General features: G+C 44.3%; 1 protein-coding gene across 1 annotated transcript in view; it reads left to right on the plus strand.

The window, feature by feature from the left end:
* mlh1 (mutL homolog 1, colon cancer, nonpolyposis type 2 (E. coli)) overlaps positions 1–12,940 on the plus strand; it is a 116,266-nt gene that overhangs the window by 71,953 nt on the left and 31,373 nt on the right. Inside the window, exon 12 of the mRNA XM_072263063.1 lies at positions 7,966–8,306. Within this exon, the coding sequence (XP_072119164.1) occupies positions 7,966–8,306 (341 nt within the window). The remainder of the gene's footprint in view (positions 1–7,965; positions 8,307–12,940) is intronic.

Consider the following 12,940-nt stretch of genomic DNA (forward strand, 5'->3'; position numbering starts at 1 on the left):
TCTAGATGCTTCATCCTCTCCAATCTACTTTAAGATTGCAGAATGACAAGGATGATTTGAGTCTCTCAGAAACTGCTGATCTCCTGGGATTTTTACGCCCATCATACTCTAGAGTTTACAAAGAATGATGCCAAAAACAAAAAAAATCCAGCGAGTCGCTGTTCCGTGAGCAAAAACATCATGTTAAATCCACTCGCTGGATTTTTTTTGTTTTTGGCACCATTCTTTGTAAACTCCAAAGTATGATGTATGTAAAAATCCCAGGAGATCAGCAGTTTCTGAGGGACTCAAATCACCCTGGGCGGCACCTAATTAATTAGCTTGTTTATTTCAGCTTTTTTCTTAAAGAGGTGCCAAACACGTTTCAGAGTGCTCCAGCTACCACTGCGCCCCTGCATGTCATTGAAAACCTTGGCAAACTTCTATAGATGTGTTGTGGAAAGTGTGCTTACTGGCTGCATTATGAACACCCATGCCTTTGAGCAGAAAATCCTACAAAGGTCATGGGTTTGGCCCAGTACGTTATGGGTAAAACCCTCCCAAACACTGAGCACACCTACGTGAAACATTGCTGTAGAAAAGCAGCATCCATCATCGATGATCCTCTCCACCCTGGCCATGCTATTTTCTCGCTGCTGCCATCAGATCGAGGGTGCAAGTGCCTCAGGACTCGCACCGCCGGGTTTAACAACACTTACTACCCCTCAACCATCAGGCTCAACAGAAGGAAATAGCTACACTCGTGTAAAGACTCTTTTATATTATTTCATGTTTGTTATTTATTGCTATTTATTTGTATCTACATTTGCTCAGTTAACAGTTCCTGATGTTTACAGTTCACAATTACTGTTCTATAGATTTGCTAGGTATGCCTGCAGAAAAAGAATCTCAGGGTTATATGCAGTGACATGTATGTACTCTGATAATAAGTTTTACTTTGAACTTTGCAGCCAAAATAGTTCTTACAGATGAGCAGTGATTCACTCATTGTGCATTGCTTTCACTGTCTGCAATATGATCTTTATTGGAGGAGTCAGATGCCATTAAGTCTGAGCATCTGGTTGTCTGCCATGTTATTTCTTCATCCCAATTCTACTGTGGCTTCCTGTACAATTAGAATGCATGGTTAAAGATCTTTTGTCCAGGAATGTAGCAGCCTTCCAGACTTAATATTGCCTTAAGCAATTTCAGATAATTTTCACCTTTATGTGGACTGGCCAGTTTGGCGTTAATGTTACCCATCTTTGACATTAATTCAGGTTTTTTCTTTCCACAGACACAGCGACCTTCTTTATGGCTTCAGCAATAACCTGTCCTGCATTTCACAGGTTTTACACTATCTTCTTTTTCTAATAAGTTCCCATTTTCAGCCAGGCAGTCCTAGCATATCAAAGCGATTGCCTGTGTCCTCCATTTCCTCACTTACCCTCTGCAACTTGAAAGCAAATTATTTTCTGTCTTTTACAGTTCTGGCAAAGGTTCTTTGACCTGAAATGTCAATGCTTGTTTCCACAGATGCCTCCTGACTTTCTGCAGTGTATGTCCAGCGGCTTCTATTTTTGATTAAAATTTCCAAAGAATGCAATTTAATTATTTCATTTTTATTTTTTTGTTATTCAGAGATACAGTGCAGAACAGGCCCTTCAAGCCATACCACCAGCAGCTCATTGATTTAACTCTAGCCTAATCATGGGACAATTTACAATGATCAATTAACCTTTTAACTGGTATGACTTTCGACTGTGGGAGGAAACCCATGCATTTCACGGGGAGGATATATAAACCCCTTACAGAGGATACCTGGATTGAACTGCTAACTCTCGAAACCCCAAGCTGTAATAGTGTTGTGCTAACTTCTGTGCTACCATGGCGCCCTCCAATGTATGCAGTAGACTAACATAGAATTTTGGAAAACGAATGGAGTTATGTTCTTGCTGTACGTTGCATGGTACTACTTCCTGCTCACACCTGAAACTCATAAATTTCATTACCTTGGCTGCTAGTTTTTATCCTCTCCAAGAGATTTGTCAGACGTGTCTTCCCACACAAAGCAGTACTACCTGTTCCAAGTCAGATTCTGCCTCTTTGTAGATGCTGTCCCTCAGAACTTCCTCCAGCAATATACCTATTAGCAATGTCAGACTCACCAGCTTGCAGTTTCTTGGCTTGTTCTGCTAACCTTTTTAAACAGTAGTCCCACTTTAGCCACATTCTGGTGCCCTGGAATGGCATCTGTGATCAAAGATGAAGCAAAAATCCGCAAGGGTCTATGCAATGTCTCCTCCAGTTTCCCACAGCGCCTAAGAATGCACAGGGACATGCCCTGGTGTTTTATGTAACTTGATGTACTTAAGGACCTACAATATCATCTCCCTGCTAACTCTTGCATGGTCCAAAAATCACCATTATTTCCCCTATTTCCTCAGCCCCATCAGTTCCTCCACAATAAAACCTGAAATGTTCATTAAAAACATCAGCTATGTCCTTTACAACACACAGACAATGCTGATGGAACTTAGCAGGCCAGGCAGCATCTATGGAAAAGAGTATAGTTGATGTTTTGGGCTGAAACCCTTCAAGACTGGAGAAAAAAAGATGAGTCAGAGTTAGAAGGTGGGAGGAGGGGAGGAAGAAACACAAGGGGATAGGTGAAACTGGAGTAAAGAACTGGGAAGTTGATTGGTGAAAGAGATACAAGGCTGGAGAAGGGGGAATCTAATAGGAGAGGAAAGAAGGCTATGGAAGAAAGAATAGGGGGAAGGAGCACCAGAGTGAAGTGGATGGGCTGGTAAGGAGATGAGGTGAGAGGGAAAAGGGGATGGGGAATGGTGGGGTGGGGGGGGGGAGTTAGTGGAGAGCATTACCAGAAGATCAAGAAATCGATGTTCATGCCATCAGGTTGGAGGCTTCCCAGATGGAATATAAGGTGTTGCTCCTCCAACCTGAGTGTGGCCTTATCGCAACAATAGTGGAGGCCACAGACTGCCATATCGGAATGGGATTTGGAGATCCCACTTTTTCTGGTGGACAGGGCATAGGTGCTCAGCAAAGTGGTTTCCCTAACTACATCGGGTCTCACTGATGTATAGGAGGCCACACGGAGCACCAGATACAGTAGATGATCCCAACAGACTTGAAGGTGAAGTGTCAGCTCATCTGGAAAGTCTGTTGGGACCTGAATGGTAGTGACAAAGGAGGTGTAGGGGCAGATTTAGCACTTGTTCTGCTTGCAAGGATAAGTGCCAGGAGAAAGATCAGTAGGGGGTAACAAATGGACAAGGGGGTCGTGTAGGAAGCAATCTCTATGGAAAGCAGAAAGGGGCGGTGGAGGGAAAGATGTGCTTGGTGGTGGGATCCCGTTGGAGATTTCCTTTAGTTCCACACAGAAGCCCATGCTGATTTTCAAGAGGACTTCTCTACCTAGCTATCTTTTCGATATACCTGTATAATCTTTTTGTGATTTTTGCCTCACCTCTTCTCATATCCTCTATCTGCCTTCCTAATTTCTCTCTCAATTGTACTCCACTACTACTTGTAATCATCAAGAGATAAAACCATAAGATATAGGAGCAGGATTAGGCCATTCAGTGATTGATTCTGCTCTGTCATGGCTGATTTAGTATCCCCCTCAACCTCATTTTCCTCCCTTATCTCCTTCACTAGATCTCAATTGTTCCAAATCATTAATTCCCGATTACTTACGCACAGTGTACGTCTCCCATTGTTTTTTGACTGCAATATCAATGTTTCTTGTCATCCAGGGCTCCGGAAACCTGCCAGCTTTGCCCTGAACCCTAACAGGAACATGCAGGCTCTGAACTCTGACATCACACTTCTAAAGACTTCCAATTAGCAGACTTCCAATTAGCAGACTTTCTCTGCAAACAATCTCACCTAAATCACCCATTGCAAGTTCCTGCCTAATGGCTACAATTTTTTTTTCTGCCCAGTTCAGAAGCTTAATCTGTAAACTGATTGCGTCCTCTAATTATTTTAAAGCTAGTGGCATTATGGTCACTAGACCCAAAGTACTCACTGACAAACACTTTTAGCCACTTGTCATACCTTATTTCCTAGGAGGTCTAGTGTTATGTTCCTCAATACTGATAAAGTAAGGTATTTTGGATAGACTTCACCAATTCTACTCCATCCAAGTCTTTACCCTATGTTTGGCCCAGTCAGTGTTGGGGAAATTGAAATTTCCCACTCATACTACCCTATTATGTTTACTACTAGCTTCAGTCTCTCTACATAGCTGCTCCTCCTATTCCTGTAGCTTCTTGGGAGCCTGTAATTCAATCCCAGTGACCATGCCTAGTCAGCATGTCTTGGTGTGATAGATCATATTTTATGAAGTTGATGTTTTTGAGGATTGACAGAAGCAGAGCAGTGGTAGACTGATCAAGAAGGTTAGATCACAAGGTCTAAGGTGAGCCAGCCAATTGAATACAAGTGTGGTAAGAGTCAGAGGATGGTAGCAGAGGTTTTTTCAGAGTGGAGCCCTGTGACAGGAGTTGCGCTGCTGGGATTAATGATTTACGATGTGGCTGAGAATGTAGTTGGCGTGGTTGGTAAGCTTACATAAGTCACCAAAATTGCTGATGCAGAAAATGGTGAAGAAGGTTGCCTCAGATTACGACAGGATCCAGAAATGGGGAAAGCGGGCAGGTGGAATTTATACTGCCAGCTGTGAAGTGTTGCATTTTGTAAGTTAAATCAGGGCAGGACTTGCGCTGGAAATGACAGGATCCTGAAATATGTTGCAGGATATGTGCCAATCCTAGAAAAATGGGAGTAGCTGAACTGATGTGAATGGGTTGGGTTGGGTTGAGGGGCTTGTTTCCATGTAGTGTGATTTTATATACCCTTCATTGGTAAATGTTCAAAGCTCTGCAGCTGATGCTATTTCAGTTGAGGTTCTGTGCATCTTTACCAATAATTAATAGACAATACATAAGGAAAATTGGCCATTTCGCCCTGCATGTCCATACTTATCAGTGGAAACTAACCCATATTAATTCTATCTTCAGTGCTTCATCTTTAGCCCTCTATGCCTAGTCTACTCTGGATGACCTTCCAGGTACTCTTTTTTTTTTTAAAATCCAGAATACTGTTTCCACACTTTTTCAGGCAATATATTCCAAGTCCTGGCACTCTGATTAGCAACTGTTTCCTTCGGATTAATCTATAGCAAGGATCTTGTAGAGTAAACTTTTGACTGTCTGCTTCACCATCCATTTTTGTTTAATGTGAATAACTTAATTCTCTAAGCTGATTCCATTAATGTCCTGAAATGACGATATTGTAACCATCATCAAAGAAATTTTTTTCTTTAGCGTGTTGCACCAGTCAACCATTCTTGTCTGGCGCGTGGTGTCAGGATTGGTCTCCTTTTGGATTAACCAGATCACGATATGAACGTTCCTGACTTGACCTTTTTTTTTACAAGGCCGAGTGGCTAGCTCGACGCTCAACCCGGCACCGATGGAAAGTGTGCTTGGGGGGGATGGCCGGACTTGGATTCGAACTCGGGAACCTTCGCTCCGGAGTCCAGCACTAATCCCATTGTGCCACCAGCCAGCCATCAAAGAAATGGTAGTGTAATAGTTAGCGTAACATGATTACAGCGCCAGGAAACCCAGGTTCAATTCCACTGCTATCTGTAAGGAGTTTGTACTTTCTCCCTGTGACTGCATGGGTTTCCTCCAGGTGCTCCACCAGTTTCCTCCCATGGTTCAAAGACAAACAGGTTAGGTTAATTGGTCACGTGGGTGTAACCAGACAGCGTGGGCTTATTGGGCCAGAAAGGCCTGTCTGTTAATGTGCTGTATCTCTAAATGATAAAAAGGTGATGTAGTGTTTTTTAGTTTTTATTTAATTACTTATTTTGAATAGTTAGTATTAATTTGTAGTGCAGTTTTTATCATAAATTGTTGAATGTTCCTTGTCAGATGTTGCAGTAAATTACCTTTGCAGCAATTTTTAAATTTTGTTTTATTCTGAGTTCTGTTGGAAATTGATCATCCCTCAGGGATTGTCAAAACCTCTGAAAAATCTTGTCCCTCTCACCTTCAGCAATTAACTATCAACTTCAGGGTTTTTGTTTAAAAACTAAAATAGAAATTGAATGCTGATGTGTAATGAATGGCATTCATTAATTTTTATGTCAACAAAAATTGTTCAATATGACAAGTCAAATTTATTTCTTTGGTGACTGAAAATTAATAACTTTGACAATCTAATATGTTACTCTGTCAAGTTTGTTGCAGTTTAAGATACCAATTGTCTTTGAATTTGTAAGCTGTATGTAATATTACTACCAAAATACATCTTTAGCTCACCAGAACACACTATATGTGTGTTATATGAAGGCTTCTAGTTAAAGAAATTTATTCATTAATTTTCTTTCACTTGCTCTCTCACTATACCCTTCTTCTGTGGTTCTGTCTCTCTCTCTCTATCATGCTATGGAACATGACTCTCTTCACTATCCTTGTAAGCCACCTGTGATTTGCCTTTGTTTCGGTAGCCACAGTTTTCGTATGTAGTCTATCCCAGGGTACCTGTAACTTGTCCCAGTAAACCTTGGGAGTATCTCTAATAATACATAAGTCAGCAGATTGCAGTCTTCCAATGCTTTGCAGGCTGTTTACACAGTGAACCAAATCAATTTGTTAGCCAATAGAGGTTTGTTCTTCTAGCAGGAAGAGGAGCATCTTAATCTTCTGATCATTACTTAGCAGTGAAAGACCAAAAACTCCCTGGTCTATTGTGCTGACGGGGCCTTTGTTCAAAGTACATTTATTATTAAAATATGTCTACACTATACATCCTTGATGTATCTCCTTACAGGTAGCTACAAAACAAAGAATTCCCAAAAGAACCCATTTTAAAAAAACAGTCAAACACCCAATGTGTAGTGAGGGAAAATAAAAACAAATTGTGTGAACAATAAACGTAAGCAAAGAGCATTCAGAACCAAAGTGAGTCTATAGACATGAAGCTGGGAGCAGCAAGAGCAGGCCACAGCCTCAGCCTCAGCCTCAGTTCAGCGTAGAGCCGAGTAAATGTCACAGAGCCCATATGTGCTAATGTGTGCTGATGAGTCATCTCCAATCATCATGAACCTTCCTGGTGTTATACCAAGAACTATTCTGTCAGATCAATGTGGCAGTGGGTGCAAAGGCTATCTCACTTTAAAATAAATCAGTAGAGGTCTCTTATTGCACTTTACAGTACAACCAATGCAGTAGCTGCACTTTTTATCTTGTGTACGTGAACTTAACTTTCCAGGTGGAGTAGTAATATATTACTGGCAGTAACATCTATTGTTTTAGGTCACTGCTCACCACGTGGTGTCTCCAGCAGTGGGTGATCACCTCTGTTCCATCCTTGACCTTGCATTAATTCTTCATCCCACTCCTACTATCTTTGACTTCCCATACTGTTCCAGTGAAGCCTATTGTAAACTTGGTGAGCAGCATACCTCACAACTTGGTACATTACAGCTTTGAAGATGTGCTGTTCAATTCAAAATTTTCGGTTAATCATCAAATTGACCCCTTGTGGCTTTGATTTTCAGCATTTTGAGTTTTTTCTTACAGTTTCAGACATGTTCGTCATCTATTTATGCCTTGACACCTGTTGCCACCTGAACCATCACCTTTTTGTCGCTTGACCTCTCATGCCTTTTTTAAAATTTGTTTTATCTCCAACTTGTCCCTGGTCTGATGCAAGGTCATTTACTCAAAACGTTAATGCTTTGTCTCCACACAGTGCTGTTATGGTGTACTGCTTCTGGCATTTTCTTTGTTCCTTTCCAGCCTCTGCACTGTCTCTCTTTTGCATGTTAATTCTAACATGGGGATTTGTATGAAAACAATCCAATTTAAACTTGTTTTAATTGAGTGTAAGTAAAACTATATATGGATAACTAAAACTATAGTGTGTTTTAAATCCTTTTAGACTTTACTACCAGGGCCAGTCATAACATCCAGTGACATTGTCAAACCTTTGGCAGCATCATCCATGGTTCCAGGTATCAGTGACAAACCATGCCCTCGCCAGATGGTGCGAACAGACGCCAAGGAACAGAAGATGGATGCTTTCCTTCAACCAGTCAACAAGTCACACGCTGTGCTACCTGCTGTTCCTCCCACTGCAGACGTACCTAGGTATCAGGACTCTGAGATGTTGGATGCAAGTGACTTTGAAGTACCATCTGTGAAAGATGTTGAGAGCGTGGTTAAGACTGTGGAGAAGCATGTACATCCCTGTATTGAAGACTCCTCCAGTGGCTCATCCAGGTAAATACTTTCTGTCAAATCAGATATCTAATAAGCTTCAGAATGTTAATATCTTGAAGTTGGAGACCTGCACATAGGTCCAGGAGGTTGTTTTAGATTGAGATTTAGTTCATTGTTACCCTTTCTGTCCCATACCCCATAGTTCTGTGCACACAAGAAAGTGGGGGGAAATGCAACCCAGCATGAGGTGTGTAAAGAGAGGAAGAGGGTGGGGTGGTTAAGGGTTGACATATACACTGAAGGACGAGAGATTGGGGATTGGGAATGTGGGCATGTGAAGAGGAACACACTGCCCAAGAGCATCTGTGCCAATGTAGTAGATCTTGTTCTTCCATTACTGAGACCTAGCTCTGTTAAGTCCAGCTGGTGTCCAACACATATCCCACTTAAAGGATGTGCAAAGGCAACCCCTGTGAAATATGAACTTCGGGATAAGGTATGCATGGCCCCTTGTGGGTAGTGCCAACACCAACAGGCTTGACGAGAGCCATCTTTGTTATCATCGACGTTTTGATATTGACTGACCATCCTGAGTGAGATGTCATTCCATCAATTATTGAAATGCTTTGGATAGAGGATAAGGTCCTCATATTTCCAGCTGGGAATGTCCTTCAGAAAGTTGGGAGATGACTTGTGCTTCAATAAAAATTACTTGGTTATGAAAGATAAAAGCTTGCCTTTTCAGTTTGATCTTAAGTCAACCTTTAACGGTGAAACCTATACCAGTTGGCTTTTGAGCAGAGTCTAAACCCCGTATATAGGTCAGGGGAAACCACAGCTTAATTTTCTTTACTTCCCTTCTTCCCCTCCACTCCTTCCATCATAGCCATAGCACTTCTGGAGAGTTGTGGCATCTTCTATCTCTATGGACAATGCAATAGATTGAATGAGGGAAGTTGGTACAGGTCCACAATCCCTTATCCGAAATCCTTGGGGCCAGTTGCATTTCAGAATTCAAAATTTTTCAGATTTCAGCTCCCCACCGATACCAAAAAACACATATGCTCGATCTCGGCGGCTCCAGCACCCCAGGGCATATTCAAAACCCGGACTCCAGCAACGACCATGGACACCTTCAAAGTGATTGCACAACCACCAACTGCGACTCCAGCCTTGAACTCCAGGCTGGGACTTCATGTGCTGCTGTTGTGACTCCCGTCTCCCCTTCCCCCACCACCATTCTGCAATCCCGTCTCCCTCAGATCCCACCGTCAACTCCTGGGCCCTCAGAGGCTCCATCTTCCTCTCACCCCAACCCTCCCCTCTCTACTGACACCACCAGCCTCCTTCACCCTCCCCCCTCTGATCCCAGCTTTCATCTGTGCCAGGTCTTTACTATCCCCTCCGACCTTCAGCTCTCTGAGGGAGAGCGCTCTGTCCTCAGTAAGGGCCTTACCTTTGTCCCCCTTCGCCCACACCTCAGCGAGTTCCACGTATGCCATGATGCTGAGTCTCTTCTTCTGCCGGCTCCGTTGTGAGGGGATCCAGGAGTGCCCCTGTTAACTGTTTGAAGAGAGACAGAGAGAGACATTCATCATTGATGGTTTGTTTGGAAAGGAGAGAGAGACAGAGTTATTTACCACTGACATGTTGCTTTTGAAAAGAGAGAGAGAGACGAAGAATAACGGTTGGACTGTCACCTTAAGGCATTGGAAGTAACTTTGGATTTTTACTGAGTTTGGAGCTAGAGACAGCACCGAGCAGCTTGAAGGTTGCTATGGTGACCAAAGGCTGGTTATTGATGTTACTTTCAAGGACTTGTTGCCTGCTTGCACTCCTTTACAGACAAAGGAAGGAGGGACTCTTTGAGTGACAGGTGATGCTCAGCCTGGTGATACAGATGATACAGACCTCAGGACACATGATCTGGACACTGAAGGAGCATTCTTGTGCCCGCAGAGAAAGTGGGTTTTGGAGGATTGATCAGGCGGATCGATCCAAATTGCCATTCCAACGGTAAAGGAGGGGTTGACTGGTGCGGAGTTGTCTATGTGTCCACCCTCACCTGGGTGATAGCTCCACCACAGAAGACTGGTCCCCCTGGTTAAAGTCACAGTCGGGGACTTGTAAAGGATTTCAGAGGACGACGAGAAGATCGACGGCATCAGCTCACCTGAAGACTCATCCATCCCTCTCCCTCTCCCTCTCCCTCTCCCTCTCCCTCTCCCCCTCCCCCTCCCCCTCCCCCTCCCCCTCCCCCTCCCCCTCCCCCTCCCCCTCCCCCTCCCCCTCTCAACTAAATACCACGAACGGAACTTTACTCAACATCGTAAGACTGTATCTTTTTACCCCTAGACCTAACGAAGCTTGGTTTTCATACATATATATTCCACACTTATTTTTATATATAATCATTGCTAACCTGTTTGATTTATTTACATTTATATTACTGTATTGCGTAGTTACTAATATTATTAGCTTATAGCAATACGAGACTCCAAAGTGTTTTCCATCTCTGCTGGTTCTTTATCCCCGTCACGGGGTCCGTGACACCGTCTTCGAGCTTACTTTTTCGGCAAGGACTCTCACCCCTACCAATGACCCCTTCTCCCATCTTCAACCGTCTGCTCTTCATGGACACCTCACTCTGGTCTTCTGCCTGCTCTGGATCTCTTTATTGCTAACTGCCAACGGGACATAAATCGTCTCGACTTCACCACACCTTGTTCCAATTCCAACCTCACTCCTTCCAAACGCTCTGCTCTCCACTCCTCCGCATTAATCCTAACCTTACTATGAAACCCGCCGATAAGGGTGGTGCTGCTGTAGTCTGGCGTACTGACCTCTACCTTGCCAAGGCACAGCGTCAACTCGCGGATACCTCCTCTTATTTACCCCTCGATTATGACCCCACTAAGGAGCACCAGGCCATTGTCTCCCATACCATCACCAACTATATCAGCTCAGGGGATCTCCCATCCACTGCTACCAACCTTATGGTTCCCACACCCTGCACTTCCCGTTTCTACCTCCTACCCAAGATCCACAAACCTGCCTGTCCAGGTAGACCCATTGTCTCAGCTTGCGCCTGCCCCACCAAACTTATTTCTTCATACCTCGACACTGTTTTATCCCCTCTTGTTCAATCCTTTCCTGCCTATGATCGTGACACTTCTCACGCTCTGAATCTTTTCAATGATTTTAAGTTCCCTGGCCCCCACCGCTTTATTTGAACACATGGATGTTCAGTCCCTATATACCTCCAACCCCCAGCAGGATGGTCTCAAAGCTCTCCACTTCTTTTTGAATTCCAGACCTAACCAGTTCCCCTCTACCACCACTCTCCTCCCACTTCCTCCAAACTGAAGGTGTAGCCATGGGCACCCGTATGGGTCCCAGCTATGCCTGCCTTTTCTTTGGCTTTGTGGAACAATCTATGTTACAAGCCTATACTGGTATCTGTGCCCCTCTTTTCCTTCGCTACATCGACTGCATTGGCGCTGCTACCTGCACGCATGCTGAGCTCGTTGATTTCATTAACTTTGCCTCCAACTTTCACCCTGCCCTCAAGTTTACCTGGTCCATTTCCAACACCTCCCTCCCCTTTCTTGATCTTTCTGTCTCTACCTCTGGAGACAGCTTATCTACTGATGTCTACTATAAGCCTACGGACTCTCACAGCTGCCTGGACTATTCCTCTTCCCACCCTGTCTTGCAGAAATGCCATCCCCTTCTCACGATTCCTCCGTCTCCGCTGCATCTGCTCTCAGGATGAGGCTTCATTCCAGGACGAAGGAGATGTCTTCCTTTTTTAAAGAAAGAGGCTTCCCTTCCTCCACCATCAACTCTGCATCAAACTTATCTCTCCCATTTCACGCACATCTGCTCTCACCCCATCCTCCCGTCACCCCACTCGGAGTAGGGTTCCCCTTGTCCTCACCTACCACCCCACCAGCCTCCGGGTCCAACATATTCTCCGTAACTTCAGCCGCCTCCAATGGGATCCCACCACCAAGCACATCTTTCCCTCCCTCCCCCCGCCTTTCTGCTTTCCGCAGGGATCGCTCCCTATGTGACTCCCTTGTCCATTCATCATGTTCCCCCCCCCCCCCATTCTTCCCCACTGATATCCCTCCTGGCACTTATCCTTGTTAGCGGAACAAGTGCTACACATGCCCTTACACTTCCTCCCTCACCACCATTCAGGGCCCCGGACAATCCTTCCAGGTGAGGCGACACTTCACCTGTGAGTCGGCTGGGGTGGTATACTGCGTCTGGTGCTCCCGGTGCAGCCTTCTATATATTAGCGAGACCCAACGCAGGCTAGGAGACCGTTTCGCTGAACACCTACGCTCTGTCTGCCAGAGAAAGCAAGATCTCCCAGTGGCCACACATTTTAATTCCACGTCCCATTCTGATATGTCTATCCATGGCCTCCTCTACTGTAAAGATGAAGCCACACTCAGATTGGGGGAACACCACCTTATATTCCATCTGGGTAGCCTCCAACCTGATGGCATGATGACTTCTCTAACTTCTGTTAATGCACATCCTCCCCTTCACACCCCATCCCTTATTTATTTATTTATCTTATATTTTTTTTATTCTTTTCCCCCTGTTTTTTCTCTCTCTCTCTCTCTTTTTCTCCCTCTGTCCCTCTCACTATAACTCCTTGCCTGCTCTCCACCCTCCAG

The sequence above is a fragment of the Mobula birostris genome, chromosome 1 (assembly GCF_030028105.1).
Source record: "Mobula birostris isolate sMobBir1 chromosome 1, sMobBir1.hap1, whole genome shotgun sequence".
Classification (NCBI taxonomy): domain Eukaryota; kingdom Metazoa; phylum Chordata; class Chondrichthyes; order Myliobatiformes; family Myliobatidae; genus Mobula; species Mobula birostris.